We start from the raw sequence: 20,306 nt of genomic DNA, 5'->3' as shown, positions 1-20,306 counted from the left end.
TCTGAACCAAGGATAATTCCAAGTCCGATAACGACGAGGAAGAAATATTTTCACCAGACAGTTTTTTACATTTTTCCGTTCTCCTCGTACTCTCGACTCATTTCTTCACTCCGTTTATTATTATTATTATATTTTTTTTCTCCTCCTCCTCCTCTTTTGTACTCCTTCAACAGTCGGTTCGCTGCTAGATGAACCTCATTTCTCTACCAATCAATATCCACTCGCGAACTCCCGACTTCCTGCAATATTCCCCGAGTTCCAATTATTATTTGTACACCTCCTGTCTTCTCCGTTCCCTGAGAACCTCGTATTTTCATTCTTTGGCACTCCGGTCACCCTCCCTGCATTTCCAGACTCGAAACGGTCGATCGTAAATTTAACCCGATGGCGGCAGTTGCAGCATAATTTACGCGTCCCTCAATCCATCCTGCGGTCCCGCTGCAATCAACAACCCTGACGAACGACCTCGGCTGATTCGACCTACTTCGACGGGATTCAGTATTTCCAGTCTTCGCTCTGTTTCCAATAAATTTATACTTGAAATCGTAATGATCGATTCTCCAACATTTCACAGACCATTTTCCCTCTCGTGAATTTATCTCCCGTCTCTGATCCGAATTCTGACATCCTCCACCGTGCCGTGGAACCATCGAGTGACCGTAACCTCAACCAGCCGGAAGCCCGAAATTGTTGAGTGCGAAACGCATCCGGTACTCCGAGTAGTGAATAGCCGGTGTTAGGGATGATTCCAGGCTCGGCTTCGACGCCACAGGACATGAATCCGGCCCAACTATCGCGACGTGGCTCTGGTTTCACGAACGAGAGCTTTCGCGATTACTACCCCTGTCCTACTCCGGCTCCTCTGGTCCTTTGGTATTGATCACGCGTGACTCGCTCGCCGCACGATACTCCTCGAGCCGGGATCCCCTGTCCTTGGCAACCGTTCGGTTCCCTCGACACCCCCTCAGATGAAACTACAACCCTCAAATGTTGGCTAGCACTGTTTTTTCGTCCTATCCACAACGAACTTCGCTAACTAACTCGACGTAACCGAACCCCACCGCCGTTGTTTCTCTTAGAATGTTCTCGAATCAGAAGTTTCTTTGTTGCAGTTGGAGCTTTGGAGATTGGTGATTTGAAAAACAAACTGTTATTGAATCCTGTCGAAGTCGAGCAAAGTCTGCAGACCCGTATTATTTGAAACTAGTAAAAAAAGAGCGTCGATTTATAATATCTTACCGATCGAAAAACGTAGTTAAAAAAGAATCATAAAAATTGGGGGGGGGTAAAAAGTTTTGTTTCACCCCACCTTGCCTCCGTGCGATATAACCTCTGAGAAATATTTCGTGTGTTATACACGCGCGTATTCTGCTCGCGGGTTTGAAGAACCGTGCGAGGGGGAATATTTTTCCTTTGTTTTTCTTCGCGCGCTAAGTCTGAACGATATTTTTTAAGTGTCAGATGGTGAATTGAATTATTTTTCCACTGGTACTTGAGGGGCCCTGAACTGAGTGTACTAGTACTACTCTAAGCCTCGTAAGACAATCGATGTTTTATTTCCCTTTCTCTCTCTCTCTCTCTCTCTCTCTCTCTCTCTCTCTCTCTCTCTCTCTCTTTTTCTCTTCACTCAGTCAAGAACGAAGGGCGGAATTTTGTTTCCCCTATTTCACCCGAGAACTCGACACTCTTTTGGATTAAAAACCCTGTCGATCCTTTATTCTCCTCTCACACCACGCGGCTCACTGAAGAATAGATTTCGTTTCAACGTTTAATCGAAATATTGAAAAATCTAGAGCCTGATCCAGCGTTTTTCAATCGCACCGACTATGCGACCGATTAAATTTTTCCAGGCACCAAATTACTTAGTTCGAGATATTTTAAAGAACGATATCTACGTTGCAGCACGTAACGCTTTCGCACAACATGGAAACAACACGGTGTATATTTCGGTCTGTTCGAGTGGGAGCCGTCATTTCGCAAAATGTCAGATATTAATTTTCACAGTTATTCGAGCCCAGATACGCCCCCTGAGTGCTCGACCTTCAACCCTTCGAAACACGCTCGAGGGATGCAGGGGCTCCGGCGTATAGAAGCTCGCAGAATTCGCACCCCACGCAGCCAAATATACTCACAACAGGCACAAGTTTCATGGTCCCTGGTAGAGCCAGGCGCTCTACGAAAACACAACACACAGGTGTGATCCTGTATTTACAGGTATGCGACGAAGCTGCGAGGAAGCGAGAAGAACGAATAATCCACCCCTCGTTAACAGCTGGCTCATGTTGCCGCCTGAATACGTGAGAGTGTATAAAACGTGAATTGCACGGATTCATTTGCTTCGATGATATGGATTTTTGTCAGATCGTTGGTTGAGCAAAAAAAACTGGGTCCAAAGGTACTAATTATCCGTGACTGCTGGAATTATTAGCACGGTTGAAGAAACCTCCTCGTTGAAAGTTGCTTACACTAATTGGTAAGAAACTGTTTTACGAAAGCGTTTGTTACGTCGAAAGACGATGCTTGTAATTTTAAAACGAGAATGACTAAGAATGTTGTATACTTTCGAAATTTCTTGACGAATTGATACAAAAAATTTTGATACTTGGTCCGAATCGAATTAAAATCCTGATATTGTAAGTAGATCAATGAGACGAGAATATCCGCTTCACGGAGTATCGGATAATTCGAGAGGAGAGAGAGAGAGATAGAGAGAGAGAGAGAGAGACGGCCGCAAAGTGGTTGCGTTCGAAAAAGTGTCAAATGCTATCGTGTCATCATCGGAAATTGACTATATACATGTATATACGTATACGTGGATCGCTCGCGCGATACATCAGTTTGGAATTTCGATCTATAACCGGTGGAAAGGCGAGCCTAGCGTGCAACCGGCGGAAGTATGCGTGAATGAAGTGAAGCATGACGGTGGAGCGACGAGCCCATGAATATTCAGGGATTTTCAGATGATGAAGCAGAGGACGCGGATCAAACGGAGCGCTTACTAACGTCCAAGTACCTATCTGCCCATTAAACGTACATATATAGGAGAATTTAGCGGCCCGGATAACGCGTGGCGAACACAATGTAATGTAGGTCAGACAATAATCGAATCTGTAGCGAAGCGGTAGCGATAATTAGCCCGTATAAAATATTTCGTACAAGTTATCTTATCGTTTCGAATGTCTGTATTTCGTTGAAAAAGATACCTGTACCGAAACCCTTTCGAAAGGGAGTTCAAAGAACGGGGGTTATCGTAATAGCTGCGATAGTCGAGCTGCTCTACAGCTGACAGAGACTCGAAAGCCAAGCAGTTTCTCCATCCTGGACACTTGAGTAACAGTAATTTCACACTGTCAACATACGGTTGATAGAAAAGGTAAATTGCTGTTTACACGAAGCAGCGTGACGTCGATGCAGGAACGGCGTGTGATCCGATGAGTAATTATCCCGAAAGACAACCTTGCCCTGTTCTCGATAATAATAGCAGCTCTAATTACCGTGCTTTACAAGCTCCACTTTCCTTCATAAGCTTCACTATACAACCTGGCGAGCAATTATTTTAATGTAAGTGAACCGTAGCCGTAGATCACGTGGCGAGGAAGATGACGATGAAACGAAGTTGGAGGGGCGGCCGAGCTTTCGGACGACGATTAAAAATACCCGAGGGAATAACTCGGGGGCCTGCAAGAATTATCCCGCGCTATTAATTATCGCGATATTCGAGGAATCGCGACAGCGAAAACTCTCGAGGACCGTTTCGAGGGCTTGGTTACACCTCGAAAGTCCACCGGTAGGCTGAAAGGGGCGGCCTGAGCCGCAGACGGGGTTACATAAGTAATGCATCCCCTACCTGTTGCCACCGGCGTCATGAACGTTTACCTGCGGAAGCCGGCCTATTAATTTCGCGTTTTGCGCCACCCGGCCGCTCGGCTTCAAGCTCTGCTCCTCGCACCTCCGAGCAAAATTAACACTCGCACTACAGGGACACCCCCCAGGTTCACCCGGTGAACGAGCCCGCTTCCTCTTCCTCTACGACTCGAGTTTTTCACGGTCCTTCGTCAAAGGGTGCTCAAGGCCCGCACTAACGCCTCGGCAAATGTGTGAGTATGTGTGACACCTGCAATTTGACAACCTTCGGAGGTTCCACTAGCGAGATTCCAGAGAGAAGCAAAGTTCCTGGGGTTTTATGAAGGAAATGGAGGAGAAGGTTTCGTAACGATGAGGATCAGGTGAAAGTGCACCTTGTATTTCTGGAGCCCGGATGATCCCATCTCGGAAAATTAGGTCGTAAAATGTCACGAGCAGGCATTACAGCTCGAGTCCAATCACTAGGAGTTGAATCAGTATGGGACTGATTTTAGAACTGAGGCGTCGTGCACATGATGCTGAAACTGACGTTCGGTTGAGATGAGATTCGATTTTACAGTCGAGTCGTTTTCCCCGATCAAAGATACGGTATCTGAGTATGACTGTGTGTTATATTCAATCCCGCTTTCCGTGCATGCCAGACTTGACGATTCATCCTACGCGGGATTGAATTGCATCGTTTGTATACATGTGGATGGAATCTAAGCGAGCGTGCATTTATCAAGCTGCTGAAGCAAATCTGTACACAGACTGGTGAGTAATTCCGCTGAACGCTGACGCTCTCAAGCGAGATATTTTGAAATCTGAATGTCGGACAATACGTGCAGCAGATCGAAGAGCAGGGACCGCTGCATGGAGCTCGGCATCGCTTCGTGTTAATCGACCGAATCCTTTCACAACCTTTCGCGGCGTCGCGGGCTGGAAAACAGAAATCGGAAAACCCGGAGACGGATGACGACTGAATAAGGTTGGCGAATATTTCGTACAATAGATCAGAACGTCGAAGTTTCGACTCTCTCTCTGTCATGCCGAGGATTATTCTGAAATTCGTTGCTGTTTTGCAGCATCTGGTACAAACTTCACCGGGGAAAATTGGATTGAAAATAAGGAACCACCTATCCGTGTCGGAAAACAACCGAACTCAATGTTTCCAAGTCTCCTTATCTTGCCGTCTCGTTTTTTCCTCTAATTCTGCTCTTTCTTATTTCCCACTCACACGAACGAGAGACAAATGAAAGTGAATCCAATTTTCGAGGATGAAAATTCACCCCTTTCATCCCGACAGGTGATATACGCACGGGAAATTATTTTTTTTTTTTTACGCGCTGCCAGGAATAAATGCACGGAATGAAAAAGGAAAGTAAAAGAGCAACGAGAGGTAAATCAATGAGTGAGGTACAACTTGGTCGTTTAAATTGAAAAACTTTTCTCCCGACGAGTTTAATCCTCCTCGTCAACCGATTATAAGACATCGAAAGACCTGCACAGATATAAAGCCGGTGTAATGAAACTGCGTTATTAAGAAATTCGCAGCCGGAGAATGGCGAGTCGTTTTAAAAAAAAATATTCCCGATCAATGTATAGATATAAATATTATAATTGGGTCTTTCAATTTTCCAAGCGTACACGTAATTACTCCGCGATCGATTTCCGGAGACTTTTTTCACAAACAGCTGCAACCAACGCGCAATAACGATGCGATTAAAAATCAATGCCATCCGATAATAATAATGAAGCACCGCATCTCGTTCTTGGATCAATATCTCGCAGATCGAGGATCTGGGCGAAATTTCCTGTAACTGTTAAGTGCTTCCGGTATAAATTGAAGGAAGATCCGGAGCTTGCAGCGGGCTAATTGATTGGGGAGTTAACCACTCGTGGGCACCGAAAGCCACCGTCATGCGTATTGTTTCTGGCGGCTTGTGTTGCTTTTAATCGACACATGCCCCAGCGGTTAGCCGAACGCGTGTCAGATACGCGGTTGATGTGCGTGGCGGCGCGTGTACGCGATAATTGGACGATAAACCGGCGAAGATTTAACCAGGTTGTTTCGTAATTGGCTCCAGCTCGCGTCTCTCTCTCCCTTTCTTCGCAGATCTATATTAACGTAATCAGCAGCCCCGGGAGGCTGCATCGATCGCCTTCCTCACATCAGATCCCTTTTGTCTCGCGCTAAACGCATTCATAAAACTTTGGAAACTTAGTTAATGGCTGGGATCATTGTTAAGGATGTATTGGCAGAACCGTCCAAATCAAGAATCGAGGAAATAGAAGATAACGTTTAGAAAATCTCCAATAATGAAACAACGTTCCTACTATTTTTGTCCCTTTTTCGAGCTTTCGGTTAAGACGATTCGACCGGAAATCGTATAAAAAGCTCCTGGCTCGGTTATTTAATTCGAAACAAAATACTTTTCTGGTCACGTATCATAAAACTTTGTTTAGATCGGTAGAAAAATAAGAATTTCAAGAAATCGTAAGAGAAATAATTAAATATGTTTCACCAGTTTTTGCAATGAAAACCGAGTTGCATTTCCGTTTCAGAATATCTCAATCAACCGGATATTTTCAAGTATAAAATTTACCGTTTCATATATTTTTATCGAGACGAATCCCCGGCACTTCTTCTCCAGAATCGCAACTGTGCGATTCATTTATCCGATGAGCATATGCTCTGTTTTTCTGCCTGAATTCACTTACATTATATTTCTGAACTCGGTTTCATTAACTTCTTCTTTATTCTATAAAAAGATAAGAGCCATGCCCAAATTCCTTAAAGAAGGACCCTGCGCCTCACAGACCTCATTGACCCTCGAGGAAGGAAGGATTACAAGGAAGCCAAGGCCGTCGGGTAAAGGACCCCTTTTAAAACTCTCCCCTCATGCCTGGTAAATTAGCTACCCGAATTGTGTAACTCGGTGCGTTTATCAACCCGGAGTACCGTTTAACTCATCGCCGTTTCTAGATCCTCGACTCTCAGAGAAAGAGAGAGAGCGTGTGTGTATGTGTGTGTGTGTGTGTGTTTGTGTGTTCCATTATCTCATTTATTCGAATATATCTTCTCTCGTGAAAGAATGTCCGTGTCGTGTTGTGGGGCGTTATTTCCTCACTTCGATAAATTATTCATTCCTGTCTCCCGTGTTATAGACACGCGAGCAGCGAGTGCTTCCGTCGAAAAGACGAGTCTAAGCACCTCGTTTAGTTCTTGAATTTCTGATAAAATAACACCGACGTGACTTTCTAGATTGCACTTCTATCTGTAACACCGAGAAAAACGAATTTTGAGTATGGGTTCTAAATATCAAATTTTGATTTCTTTCACATAAGTAATAAGAAATATAATAGTTTTAGGAGATAAAGTTTGCTTTTGTAAGTAACCAGAACAATCTTTAGGATTTAAAAAAAAAATTGTCCATTTTTTCGAACATGTATTGTAAATAAGAATTAAACAAAATTCAGTTTCGCAATTAAATTTTTCAATACAAGTGATCAAAGTTTGACATCTAGAATTCAGACTCGAAAACCGAGTGACCGGTGGTATTTGTCAACGTTAAAAAGACAAAATCAAACTTTATAACTAATAAATGATGATTTTGGTTATTATTCGATGTATAGAATCACAATTCATCTGTTTAAATATAAACTCGAAAAAAAAATAGATATATTTTTTCTTGGCCCGTGTAATTTACGCCATTTGCCATATTTATCACACCAATATTTATTATACACCTTTCTTCGCGATACAAACGAAATCACGTCGGTATTCTGCAAATGGCAAACCGACGCTGGCCTTGATAGTCTTATTCTTCTTCTTTTATCTTCGTTCTCCCTCCGTTTCAAATGGAATACAGAGCCGAAGCGAGCCGTGAGAGCAAATGTATGTCGTAGGGAGCGCGATACGAGGAAAAGAAATTCGTTCGGAGCCTGATAAATACCTACGCGGACGCGACCAGGGCTGTTTCTCGGATATTTATGAGGGTTGCACACCCGGCGAAGCGTTGTATGCCGAACTCGATCCAACGGGCATCAAAACCTCGAATTCGAAGCGTGGTACAAATGAAGATACGAGGTAACGATCGCGACTTTTTACCACCGCGAGTATACAGAGCCGAGGAAAGCATAATGCGGTCGTTTCTTTGAATACAGCGGCAAGAGAGGAAGAGAATGAGAATTTTTCTTTGACGCGTTGAAAAACGTTTAATTAATTCATGCGATTCTTTTTTTCTCTTCCCTTCCGTTTTTTAATTTTTAACATTTGTTTTTTTTTTTTTTTTCTCTCTTCCTTTATTCTTTTATAAAGAGTGATATTAAACGGAACGAAGTTACGCCGATTTCGGGTGGATTTGCCGCCGAGGCTAAGATCATAAAATTAACCTGCCGTAACGGTGAGCAAGCCTCGGGCTTTTCCCCCTTTTCATTAATCACGCCGAGAGGCCGCGGCGTATCCTTTCCGCAATCTGGAAAGTACTCTCGGAGCTCGCTCAGATCCGGCCCACCGAAAAAGCCCCTCAATTTGCCGACTTTAAAATCCAGCCTGATCGGCTCTGCAGTCAGACGGCCGCGCGAACTTGGCGAACTTGAATTGAACGCCAGAGAACTTCTGCGAGGAAATTGCGAATCGATCATTATTTACACCTGTCGCTTTCCCCGAGCGAGCCGCGTGTCTTGGCTCGAAAAAGCTCCGCGTTGGTTGCAGAATCGTTTAAGCAGCTTGAACTTTCGACGAAGTTCATCTTTTCCGTAATAACAGCCTGCAGCGGTAAAACGTGCAAAGCTGGTGCTCAGATATCGCGGAAGAAATGAGGGCAAGTACGTACAAAGACAACCGCGAAGTTGCAGCTTGCGATCGATCGACGGGTGAACGGAAAAGAGGAAGGGAAAAAATTTGATTTTCACGACAAGGTTTCACGAGCGATGGTTTAAGAGGGGGGAAAAACCTCTCGAGATATCTCTGCAGGCAGCTAGGCTGCGAATGAAACGGGAAATTAATTAATTGGAAGCTCTGCGATCTGCGAGAGAATTTCAACTTCGGTGCTTTCACGCGTCTCCCTTTCGCTTCAATTATATTCCCGCACTCTAATCAAAGTTTAATCAACATTCCCCGGGAAAAGGATTCGAAATTCGTCTTCAACTCGAAGGCCACATTCTGCAGTTTTCAGAAATAAGCCGCGAACCTATAGATGCACACTATTTGTACGAAAATCGGATTAACTTTCTCCCCGAAGGATGATTTTTCAGCTGTACAGGTTATATGGAAAATTTAATACCACGGTTTTTTGCGTCTGAAGTAATTCGATGGGTGCAGTCAGCTACTTGACCCTCTTTTTTCATTCCATTTCAAAATCTCAATTTAATCTCATCTCCAACAGTACCGATCATCGCTCTAGATCGATGATCAAGATTCAAACTGTCAAAAACGTGAATCAATTACTGGTGTAAAATTTCACACGTTTTAGCGTAAGACTGGCAACTTCTCCGATTCAATTTACATTCCGTACAAATTCGTTCAAAATTTTCACCAAGCTATGTAAAGTTGGCGGAAATATTCCTGTTCAGAATGAAATTCGTATGATTTTTTACGAACTGATTACAACTTGCACAAGTTTGGGTAAAATTTTCACCCGCCCATGTGATCTCTTAACGTACAACTTTACAAATCTATGCGACACTTTTTATAGTGTAAGAAGGTAGTTTCGCATCTTCCATGATCAATCCAATTCCGAACAACAATTTCACATAGATGAGCTTTATCGCGGAGGAGAAACCGCGAGCTGATCTTTTTTCGGATTCCGGGTGAAATCGATGCGTGTCAAAGTTGAACCGGGGGCTTTTCTTTTGCCATTTCAAGTCGCCCGGCTCAGAATGAGCGGACAAAAACCGCGCACGCATATTTACACCAGCTGCACGTCACGCCCTCGCGTAAATGCGTATGAACATGGAATCGGATTCTCGGATCGATCCAGCGGGTCACGAACGGGTGCATCTAATTTAATAACTCCGTTCCACCCTCGATACAGGACCAGCCCTCGACGCGACGTTCGACATCGTGATCAAGCCCTTATTTCGCCTCGGTTGAGTAGCACCGGCCCCATTTTTTTTATTTAAGCGCCGGGGAGTTTATTCCTCCAAGGATCATTACTTCGATATAAATTGTATTGTCGATACAAAGTCCCCTTCGTGATATTACGAAAAACGAATTACATTCTCCCGAGACAAGAAAATCTTGTTAATATTTTTACCGATTCTCCAAGACTGTAATTTTTCTTGTCTGCTTATTTTTTTTTTTTTTTTTGCCTCCATCTCCGAAGAACAGAGTGCCTTTTTTTTGGACAGATCAAAGTGTCTGAAAGAAGTTAGACATACGCATCAAATTTTTTATTGTAAGCTGCAGGTTAAAAAATATGCTGAAGAACAAAGGATGAAATAAATGCAAATACATTTTCCGTAGGCAAATAAAAGATCGAAATATCGATAAAAATACCAGTTTATACTGCAAATCAACGCTGCAGCAACGTTTCGCCTTGTGCGTAAACGAAGTTTCGTAACGGGGGTGAAATTTCCAGATCAAATGTCACACGTGAAAAACCTTTGACAAAAATTCGACCTTTCGAATTGTCCACATAAATTGGCCCGACGAAGGATATAGAAATACAGACTCGAAGGGTGGAGGAGAGAATTGGGGAAAATATGGATGGGCCATTGGTTAGTAGGAACAAAATAGCGGGCTCAGCAGGGCGTTACCAGCGACCCATTTGTTTAAATAAGCAGGACAGGCGGGTGCTGCGTGAAACTGGTCGTTTTGTTATTGCAGCGTGAAAATATTCGAAATTTCAAACCCCGCAGGCCGATAGCTGTGTTGCCGGAAAATTTCCAACCGCGAACAGTTTTCGTCAATTTTCGACGAGTATGGCAGCAGCCCGAATTTAACACCCCCGCTGCGTCGCTTCGCGGCTGCATTCAGGTGATGAAAATTTGTGCCGCTGTACGGCTGCCGAGCTTGACGTGTCGTTTTAACACCTCGATAGTTACGCGTTAACTCCGGGATAATAACGTCAACGTCAAATCCTCCGGTCCAATATGCTGTTCGCCCTTCGTTTCTTGTGCAAAGGTAATGTATGTTTCTTTTTTCTTTTTTCTTTTTTTTTTCGCTCCCATGCACTGATGAAAAACGCTCATCAATCTACACGTGCGATAGAATAACACGGACAAAATGAACGCAGATTGCAGTGACGATAATTAGTTTCAGCACAATTTTATGTTTTTTTATTTCGTGTTTATGTTGTCAGCTTCGAAAAACGGAAAAGAAACACAAATTTCTAGTTCGTCAAAGTTGATTTTTTAAACAAATTATTTTAATCAGCGCATAATGCGCGTGATTTGAGCAGTATGAATCGGTTTTCAAAAAAGTTGAAACTATTCACTGGTTCGAATAGAAACCTCTATCCGATTGAATCATCGATACAAGTATAAACTTTTGAGATAAAAATGCAAAAATTTGAAAAAGAAATATGAATTTTCTCACAAAGAATACGTATACACTCGGTCGAGTCGTATTTTCAATAGTAACTTTTGAAGAAAACAATACGCGTGATAAGTAAACAAAGTTTCGAAGCGTATATAATATATTCAACTCTATCCTCAAAAAATAGTAAACACGGAGACGAGATGCGGCAGAAGTTGTTGTGTAAAATACTTGTATTTTCCCAGGGTAGCAGGTGACTGTTTCACGATCTGAAGCTGCGGGGGAAACTGGAAACGTGTTGTGTATCCGTCCATAATTAAAAAAAAAGCGGGGGATAAAATCTATCGCCGAATATAAATCAACGGAAAATTGTTGACAGTCAAGCAACTTCGACGCGGTCATTTACGTACAATTTATGTACCGGGAAAAATCACTGAGAAATTTTCTTCCGCGTCTCGCACACGTTTTCCTACTTTCCTACAGGTAAGGATCCCATTCCCCCTGATCTGACGATGAGTAACGGTTACTTTGGCCCGAGGGATCTCTTATCGTTAGCCACTTGGTCTGGAACCCGTCTTTTTCCCGGCCTCCTGGCAGTAATCCATCCGGGTCCGTTTCTGCTTCCGGCTCAGTGGCAGATAGAGTTTCCGTCCAGCTCCGCGACTTGATCTCGAGAGTGAAAAAAGCGATACATGAAAATAAATAAGACTTATAAACTACAAGCTGAAACTTGTTTTTCTACAAACTTTTCCGATTTCGATGTTCCCCGCTCTTTCCACGGTTGACTTTATCCTTTTGTATTATATATGTATATATATATACAAGGTGGAAAATCCTTGTTTCCAGATCAGAAAGAATATTCCGTCAGCTTACGTTTCCCGCTATAGTTCGCATCTGCGCGACGCGGGGGTGAGAGAAAGCTATTCGCGATTCTTTCTTGCGCCCCGAACTCTGCGGGGTAGGCTTTCCTTTTAGCCCCTCACCTTCTCCGAAAAAAGAATAAGGAGAAAAAAAGAACCCCGAGAAACGAGGAGAAAGAAATTAGAGGGTTGTATCGTTTTCGGCAACGTGCCAACAATTCAACGTGAGAATCACCCGACGCTTAGCCAGTGATAATTCCCTCCCTCGCGAGACTCGTTGTCTGGGCAACGCGGTGGAGTTGGTAACGAGTTAACATCATGACTGCCCTCGATTTACCGATTCCAACTGCTTGGTGCCGGACTTGTACCAATATTGAAAGCTTGACTAATTGCCAAACATTCGGTCGATCATATGGACAAACACAGGCTCGCTTCTGCCTCTCCACAAACAGAGAGAAACCTGTCACTTCAATCAGTCACGAACAGCGTGGCGCACTTTTCCGATGAAACTGCAACGCCGTGTCGATTACACACCAATATCGTCAATCACAAACGCGACCTGCAGACGTCGTGACGTGTAATTATATCCTCCGTGATGTTCGAGTGCAGGAAAATAACCGGCCATTCCATAAGGGAGTGTTGAAATTGCTGAGGAGGTTGAACGGGAGGGAGAAGAGCGGTGATAAAAAGGGGCGGCATCGGAGGCGGGTGCTTCTTTCTTGCCGATAAAAATGACCCAGGAAACGAAAATCCCGAAGCCCATTTTACCGCCACGCATCTCCTATAATACCGGGATCTTGCAGCGACGAGCACGGTCGAAGGACCAGGAGCAACATCGCGGAGGTTGGATCAGGTCAGCATTGTTCCGTCAGCGACGAAGGACGGTGAAGAGGGAGAAGTAACAGAGGAAGGGAGGAAAAAGGAACTTTCGACGAACGGTAGAGACGCGTTTGTTTTATGCCACCGAGACGAACTCGAGGAGGTCTGGGAAGAGTCTTGAGACTGGTTATGACCGAGTTCGATAAGCGACAACGCAGGTTCAAGCCTCCACCACGACGCCACCTAGCCAATAAATCCTCCTCGCCTCCTATTATTCTTCCCACCCCCGAGACGGCAATCTACTTGAAACCCTAACTGCAAGCTATTTTGAGGATGAAAAATCGCACCCTTGCCTTAAATAAATTTCAAGCTACTCGTCACTCAATCGTGGAAATATGTAACACCTACGGACGTGCGAATATATTCACCCCATTCCCTGCAAGCATTCAGCTTCGCTTCGTGATTAATCGGTCACGTTTCTCGCAGCTGGACAACCTCCGAAAACTCTCCGAAATTCCCATCATTTTATTGTCAGAAGCCCTAGCTGAACTTCTTCGTCATTGCAGAGACACTACTCACTCTACCTACTGATTCATCGGTGCGACTGCACCTCAGTTTACCTAAATTGTCGCTGTATCGACCCGTTATGACTGTACTTTCAGTTAGTGATACTGAACTTGGAAGTTCTTGCAAGGTTAAAATTAATTTCTAACCACTAAAATAGCCTTCCTGACTAGGAAAGTGTCCAAGGTGTATCCTACCGACTTTTTTCATTCTGCGATATGTTGTAGTAAATCAAAAATTATTCAACACGTCCTTTTCTCAAGTGCCAATGTAGCTGCTTAACGGGTAAAAACCATCATTAAGACTTAAAGTGAACTTCAGAGGTATTTTTTACCCTTGAACGACTAAATTGGCTGATAGAAAAAGATCGGTAACTGATAGTTTTGCATATACTACAACATATTACAAAATGAAGAAAATCGGTGAGATACACCCGGAGTACATTCCTCGTAAGCGACAGTCGAAGGGACGCCAGCCGACGATCATTACCACATCCCGCCTTTGGTAACTCCTTCTAACGCAAGCTTTCCTCTTTGCCTGTTTCAGATACTAACAGACTAACCAGACCGGGGAGTGGGGCGGAGGGCCGTGTCACACTATGTCATTGCCACGGAAGCCGCACCGCCTCAAGCCCTAAAATCCCCGTCTTCGCTCAGTCGTCGTCCTCGTCATCGTCGATTGAGCCTGAGCCCGGCGTTCGACGCACGCTTTCGGATTTGGAAGTTCCGTAATCCGTTAAGTGAAGAGACAAATTCGAGTCCGGGAAAACCGGGGATGAACATTGGGTCCTCGAGATCGGATCCAACTAACGCGCGTCTCAACGTGCAGTCCCTGCAACGAGTTCCTCGTCTCGAGATGGCGGCCAATGCTTGAGGCACTAACTGCCCGGGCCCCGTCTTTCAGTCCGCCTTTCTCCCGCTGTCCTTCGGGACTCAGTGTACATTCTTCCAAATCCCGATCTCCGCTCAACCCGTTCTCTACCCCCGTCTTCCAGTTTGGCGATCAGCCCCGAAACGAGACTCCGCATCGACGGAAAGCGATCCTTCTCCAACGTCGAGTGAAAGGCGGCCGCCTCTCGTCCCGGTGAAGGGCGTATCTTCGGGCCTGCCGTGGTGTTGTCCACCGGGGGTTGCAGCGGCGGAGCCGTTGACGGAGGTGAGGGTGTGTGCCGACGGCGTGACTTGGAGCGCGGTGGGGGCGGCAGGGGCTCCACCTGCCTCGCCACCATCAGCTCCTCTGTCGCCGGAAGTGCGGGGGGTTGCGGCCCGGTGGTGGGTCTCCCCTCCTACAAAAAGCGGCAGGGAAATGCGACCGCCTGGGGCCGCGGGGGTCGGGGCCGGGGGCGCGGACGGGGGGGCCTGGGAGGTGGCGCAGGGGGTGGAATCATCCTCGGGCCCAACGCCGCCCCCGGTTCTTACCCCCCGGGACTTCAGGGCGTCGGTCCTGGCCTCCGCGAGGTCGTGAACATTCTCGGGGAGAGAAATCAGGCCGGTACTTTGACCGGCGTTGGCCCGGTACCGGGCTCCTCGGACCCTGAGGACATCGACGACGAGGAAGAGGGAACCTCGCCCAAGAGACCACCGAGACCGCTCTACAGGAGGCTCTTCAACTATGTTCGGCAAGCCTGGACGGGAGTCAAGTTTGCTCTAGGTATCTAATTCGACCTTCCGATTATGAGGGACAATCGTCGGTAGGACATTTGAATCAAAAGTTGATGAAAGAGATGAAGAAATTGCCCAACAACGTTATTTGGCACCAATCATAGGGAAGCGCGAGTAAAACAACGTTCCTTCCAACTGATAGACATTATTCCGGGCAAATTCGAATAACACTGGCTAAGATATCAACAATTTCAGCTGCGTTCCGAGACTTTTTCGTAAAGTATCCTAATAGTGAAGTTTTTATGAGGTAGGATCGTTGGTTCCATACCCAACCCTCCTCCTTTCATACCCAGGCTTGGGGCCAACAATGGCAAAGTTAAATGTATTATAACATGAGATTTCTTGAAGGTTTTTCGGACAATATGTGGGACTTTAGTCAACATGTGAAATGAGCCCACAAACACTAGAATCGGATCAAAAATACCAGAGCTTAACCATTTTGAAAATTCTAACTGTAAAACCTTCTCCTAAATTGCTGATATATTGGCTTGAGTTGTTCGAATTTGCACAGATTTCTGTCTTATTCACAGCAGTTACGTTGGTTCATTCGTATTCACCATAATTGGCAAGAATAATATGGATAAAGATTTATCAAACTGTTTTTTTGTCTTTTCCTAACTTCTGATTCAGGTGGTCCGACCGATTCATCCTTAACTGGTATTCGTTCAATACGTCAGTAAACAATACGAGGTAAAAGCAATGAAGAAAACTTGTTGAATTTATCAAATATGGCAAAAGCAACGTATTGTCGATTCGACTGCATGAATTGAATACGTATGACATTGATCGGCCTTATTTTTCTTGAATAAAATGACGTTTCTTTGATTACAAAAAAAAAGCCATTCGTTCCTCCATATATTATCGCCATATTTGGTAAAACTGACAAGTTATTTCTATATGTAAATCATCCCCTCACGTTCACACGCCGATTACTACTAACATCCTCAAGTTCAGCGTGGCTAGCTGCCTTATTTCCTGATTAATGCGTCCACTCAGCAAACTTGTAGTTATCCGTTAGTAGAGCAATGCTACAACTCTGCGAAATAATATATGGTGCTTAGGTGCAGGAAGATTCGCGCATGTTTATTCGAGCCAAGTTATTTACTGTACGTCTACCTCCACAGCAGCAGGTTAGCTATACACGTACACATTCAAGGCATATTTGCCGAGATTGCGTCGCTCCGGTGGAATACGTCTCACGTTAAGTGCCCGATGTGTATGGAGCACTGGGACTGTTTGTAAAGGAGCCCGATTCATCCCCGGGTCGTGACACGTCCGTCGTATCGCGCTGGGTGGCTGTATCCACTCATTGTTAAAGCAGGCGGTACCTACCCTTACCTAATTGCACCCCATGTCGTCTACCTACACTTACTTCTGCAGTGGCTAGCGTCAGACCCGGGACAAAAAGGGTGCAGTGCATTGTTTCGAACGCGTTGGACCCGCCGCCTTGTGAAAACCCGCTAAAAAGTTGACAAGGGACGGGAGTTGTTCTGCTGAAGCGGTAAATAAACCCCTCAAGGAGAGAGACAAAAGGGGATGACTGTTCGCCGATAAATACTGTCACGACTACCTATTGCTACCAATTCCTTTCTAATGAGCCGTTTTCTTTTGCACGCTTACTGTTCGAATTAGTTTTTAACTCCACCGATTTACACACACTATATTTCCACCACGGACAATATCTGCTAACGAACTAAACTCGTAAACACCATAAACTCAACCCTGATTTTTCACCGATCATCGTCACGCGATGAAGCATATTGGAAACATCGAATGTATAAGGTATTTTGAACTTTTTAAAAGCTCATCCTACTTTAACACCGTTTGATTTACCACTGTTCAAAATGTGCGTCAAAGTAACGTGAGCTCGTCAAGTCCCACTTGATCCGTTACAGAAATGACATCGCTGTGCAAACGAGGCTCCATCTGTACCCTGAGTCATCTATAAGGGAACAAAGACACGCAGTGTATCAGAGTAACATCTTTACGTAATTCGTGGAAATAGCTAGACTGCTTGACCCTTTAATTATCTCGTTACACGGTTCCATGCAACTTTTAAAGTGCAGCCGTGATTCGGTCTCTCAGTTTTCCCCGCGGGGCAGAACAATGGAACACAAATTACAAACTGAAAACAAGCAACAGACCGCGGGACACGGTAGGAGGGGCTGCAACTGGTAGATCAATTTGCAAATTAGAACTCGCGTATATAACGAAGGATTCTCGATAAATGAAATCAGTAATCACGGAGCCATTCAACAACGGTGGCAATTACTTAATCCTCACTTTCACAGGATGAAAATACCCCTCGGCTCTCGCCGTGCGCAAAACTTGACATCTCTGTACTGGGTTCAATCTCAAGAGTAAATATTCCCACCTCTCGGTCCATTGGTCGTCGTTCATCTCGGTCTAGACTCACCTCAAGGCATCATTATATGCTTCGGAAAAGTTCCTCCGGTCCATGGTATCCATTGAAGCAGCTCTCGCCCGTGATCCTCTCGGTAATATCGCTAATTGCTGTGACGACAAGGTCGGTGAAAAACAAGGCTAAACGTAAACGAGAAAGTCAAGAGGAAAAGAATGGTACACGACCCTTTCAGTAAAATCCGCAATTTGGACACTCTTTATTCCACGGACACGACCAAAGAGTTCAAAGGCTTCCTCCGGTTCACTCTGCTGATCCCTCAAGACGGCCCAATCTCAAATACGATGTGGAAACGCTTTCCTATTCACGAAACGAGGACTCGACTCGTATTTAGCCGTGGCCCAAATATCGGAGAATGTTAAACTCTTGTACCTAAATTATTCCTAGGACGTTTTGCCCACGGTTGTCTCTCGAGGAGTCGAGTACTGAGGCGGGTAGGAGGTTGACCTTCGGTGAATATATGACGGAAGAATATTTTCCTCCAGGGGAAGCGAAGGATATATGAAAAGCAGCCCCGAGGGCTCGCAACTTCGACGAGAGTCTGTGCAATGCGCCCAGATGTCCTTATACACACAAGAGTCACTTTGATGTAGAAGTCCACTCGAGGCTCCCCTAGCAACGTGAAAGACTCCTCGGGTGCAGCCCGCGCTTCCAAATCAAAGATGTAGACATATATCATGAATCGAAGGCTTTCACCCCTTCGATGTTTCACCTGTTAACTTTATCCCCCCTCCCTCTCTTGCGTGTTCTTAGTTACCGCATCCGCAATTCAGCATTCGGCATTCAGCATTCCAACCCCTGCGGATCAAACTCGAAAAGAGATCGAGCTTCTTCATCTATCGAACGTAAGACTTACGAACTGCGCTCCTAGGACTGAACATGATTGATCGGGATCAGGGTCTGAAACCTCGTTGACAGACAGGGGCGTATTAAAATCCCGGATAACCTGAATAAAGCTCCATGAAAACCTGACTCGGCATTGATTGATCCGGTTTAAAGTACAACCCCGTCTTGGACCGAGGTCACCTTTCGATTCTTGTTTTATCGCAACGGGTCAGCCACCCCTAATTGCCCAAGGCGAAAAGTGCGTCGTGGCGGCTAGGTTTCCGGTTTGCGGCAACTCCGAACCTTTGACCTAGTTCTCGAACAGAGATACCGACAAATTGACCCGCTTTAATATTCCATTTGGTTTTCCAGACTCAGAGTACGAGGAGGAACAGACTCCCAGGTACCGGCCCGACTCCTTGGCCAGTCTCTGTCGGGCGACACGGTTCACGGAAGCTGAGCTGAAGCGCATATATCGGGGCTTCAAGGCTGAGTGTCCCACGGGTGTCGTCCGGGAGGAGACCTTCAAGTGCATATACTCCCAGTTCTTCCCGCAGGGCGGTAAGTCGGTCACCATACTGGATCTCGTTAAAATTCATGCGCCACGCATTGACGAGCCGGCTGTCGACTTTGGGGATGTTTATTCACTCTCGAAACGAAACGGGGAAATATCACCAGATGGGATGGGAAAATTGTTTACCCAGTTTGAGAGATGGAAGGTCGCGGGATCAACGACCACTTCGACATTGATCGTTGCCAATGGGTCGAAGGACTCTGCAGGCACTGGAAGACCGGGAATCTCCGAGTTTCGTGGCTGGCCTGACGGTCCGCTTCTGGCACCGTTTCGTCGCCGGGGGATCCCCGACAAACTGACCAATTCGGAAACTAATAAAGGTCGAGGGAAGTCCGCTGCTGCAGGCTTGTATACGAATAACCATTTGCGTTCGACGATTTTCGATACTTTCGACCGGAACTCGAGTCACGTCATGTTACCACAGTATAGATTTATTTCCCGGCTGGCAGCTGGCACCGTCGATCCATTTTTACAAATCATTCCGGCAGCGGTTCTGCCGTTTGATTGATCTCTCTATTAATCGACAATATACACTGTCATCGAGTATTCGAATTCAATTCCATTAACGCTCTGTTATTCCAAGTATTCGCATGAAATGCGCAATCACGTTTTCCAAATCAGTAAATGGGAAATGCGAAGAAAAAAAAACAACAACAGCAGGCAAGCGAAAATACGAAGATAAAATTTCGTACGTAGTGACTTGTGGAAATCGGGATTTTGGCAGTTTTTTGTAGAACATTTTTTAAGTGAGTACATTTTTGCCGAACCATTAAGGTGAATTATGACCGGGCCCTTTCACTCTGGACAACTTGTTTCACTTGATTGAATTGCTGGATTTATTTGACGCAGCGTTGTTATAGTGGAGAATTTTTATGTTTTTAATTGAGCCAGTAATGGTGGCGTAGTTCGATAGACACAAATCCGTTGATCGAACCAACTAACGAACAGTCTAATAAAACAAAGTGTGAAACGTGAGTGTGCGCGTGTGAGTTCGTTTTTACGTGTGCAATGGCACTAGCACGCGCATTGGGAATCGAATCATCAGCAAATCCTCTCTGCTCAACGTGATGATACCGAATCTGGCATAAATGAGGATTTGCGATAGGTATTATGGATATATTGTGGGAAAAAAATCCAGAGAGATACAGCGCAGGCGGGTTAATCGTTTTATTCGCGTTACAAATTATATACGCATTATAAGTTGATCGACGCACCGAAGCTAAGAATCGAAATTTGCAATTTGACAATATTTGGA

The 20,306-nt window shown here is 45.0% G+C and overlaps 1 protein-coding gene across 2 annotated transcripts in view; it reads left to right on the top strand.

Moving 5' to 3' along the window:
• Positions 1-20,306, top strand: part of LOC124307914 (Kv channel-interacting protein 1-like) — a 103,743-nt gene that overhangs the window by 65,993 nt on the left and 17,444 nt on the right. For both annotated transcript variants that reach the window (XM_046770096.1, XM_046770094.1), the window contains exon 4: positions 18,850-19,038. In XM_046770096.1, the coding sequence (XP_046626052.1) occupies positions 18,850-19,038 (189 nt within the window). The remainder of the gene's footprint in view (positions 1-18,849; positions 19,039-20,306) is intronic.

The sequence above is a fragment of the Neodiprion virginianus genome, chromosome 6 (assembly GCF_021901495.1).
Source record: "Neodiprion virginianus isolate iyNeoVirg1 chromosome 6, iyNeoVirg1.1, whole genome shotgun sequence".
Taxonomy (NCBI): domain Eukaryota; kingdom Metazoa; phylum Arthropoda; class Insecta; order Hymenoptera; family Diprionidae; genus Neodiprion; species Neodiprion virginianus.
The sequence above is the reverse complement of the archived record's forward strand: the minus strand, read 5'-3'. Positions and strand labels throughout refer to the sequence as shown.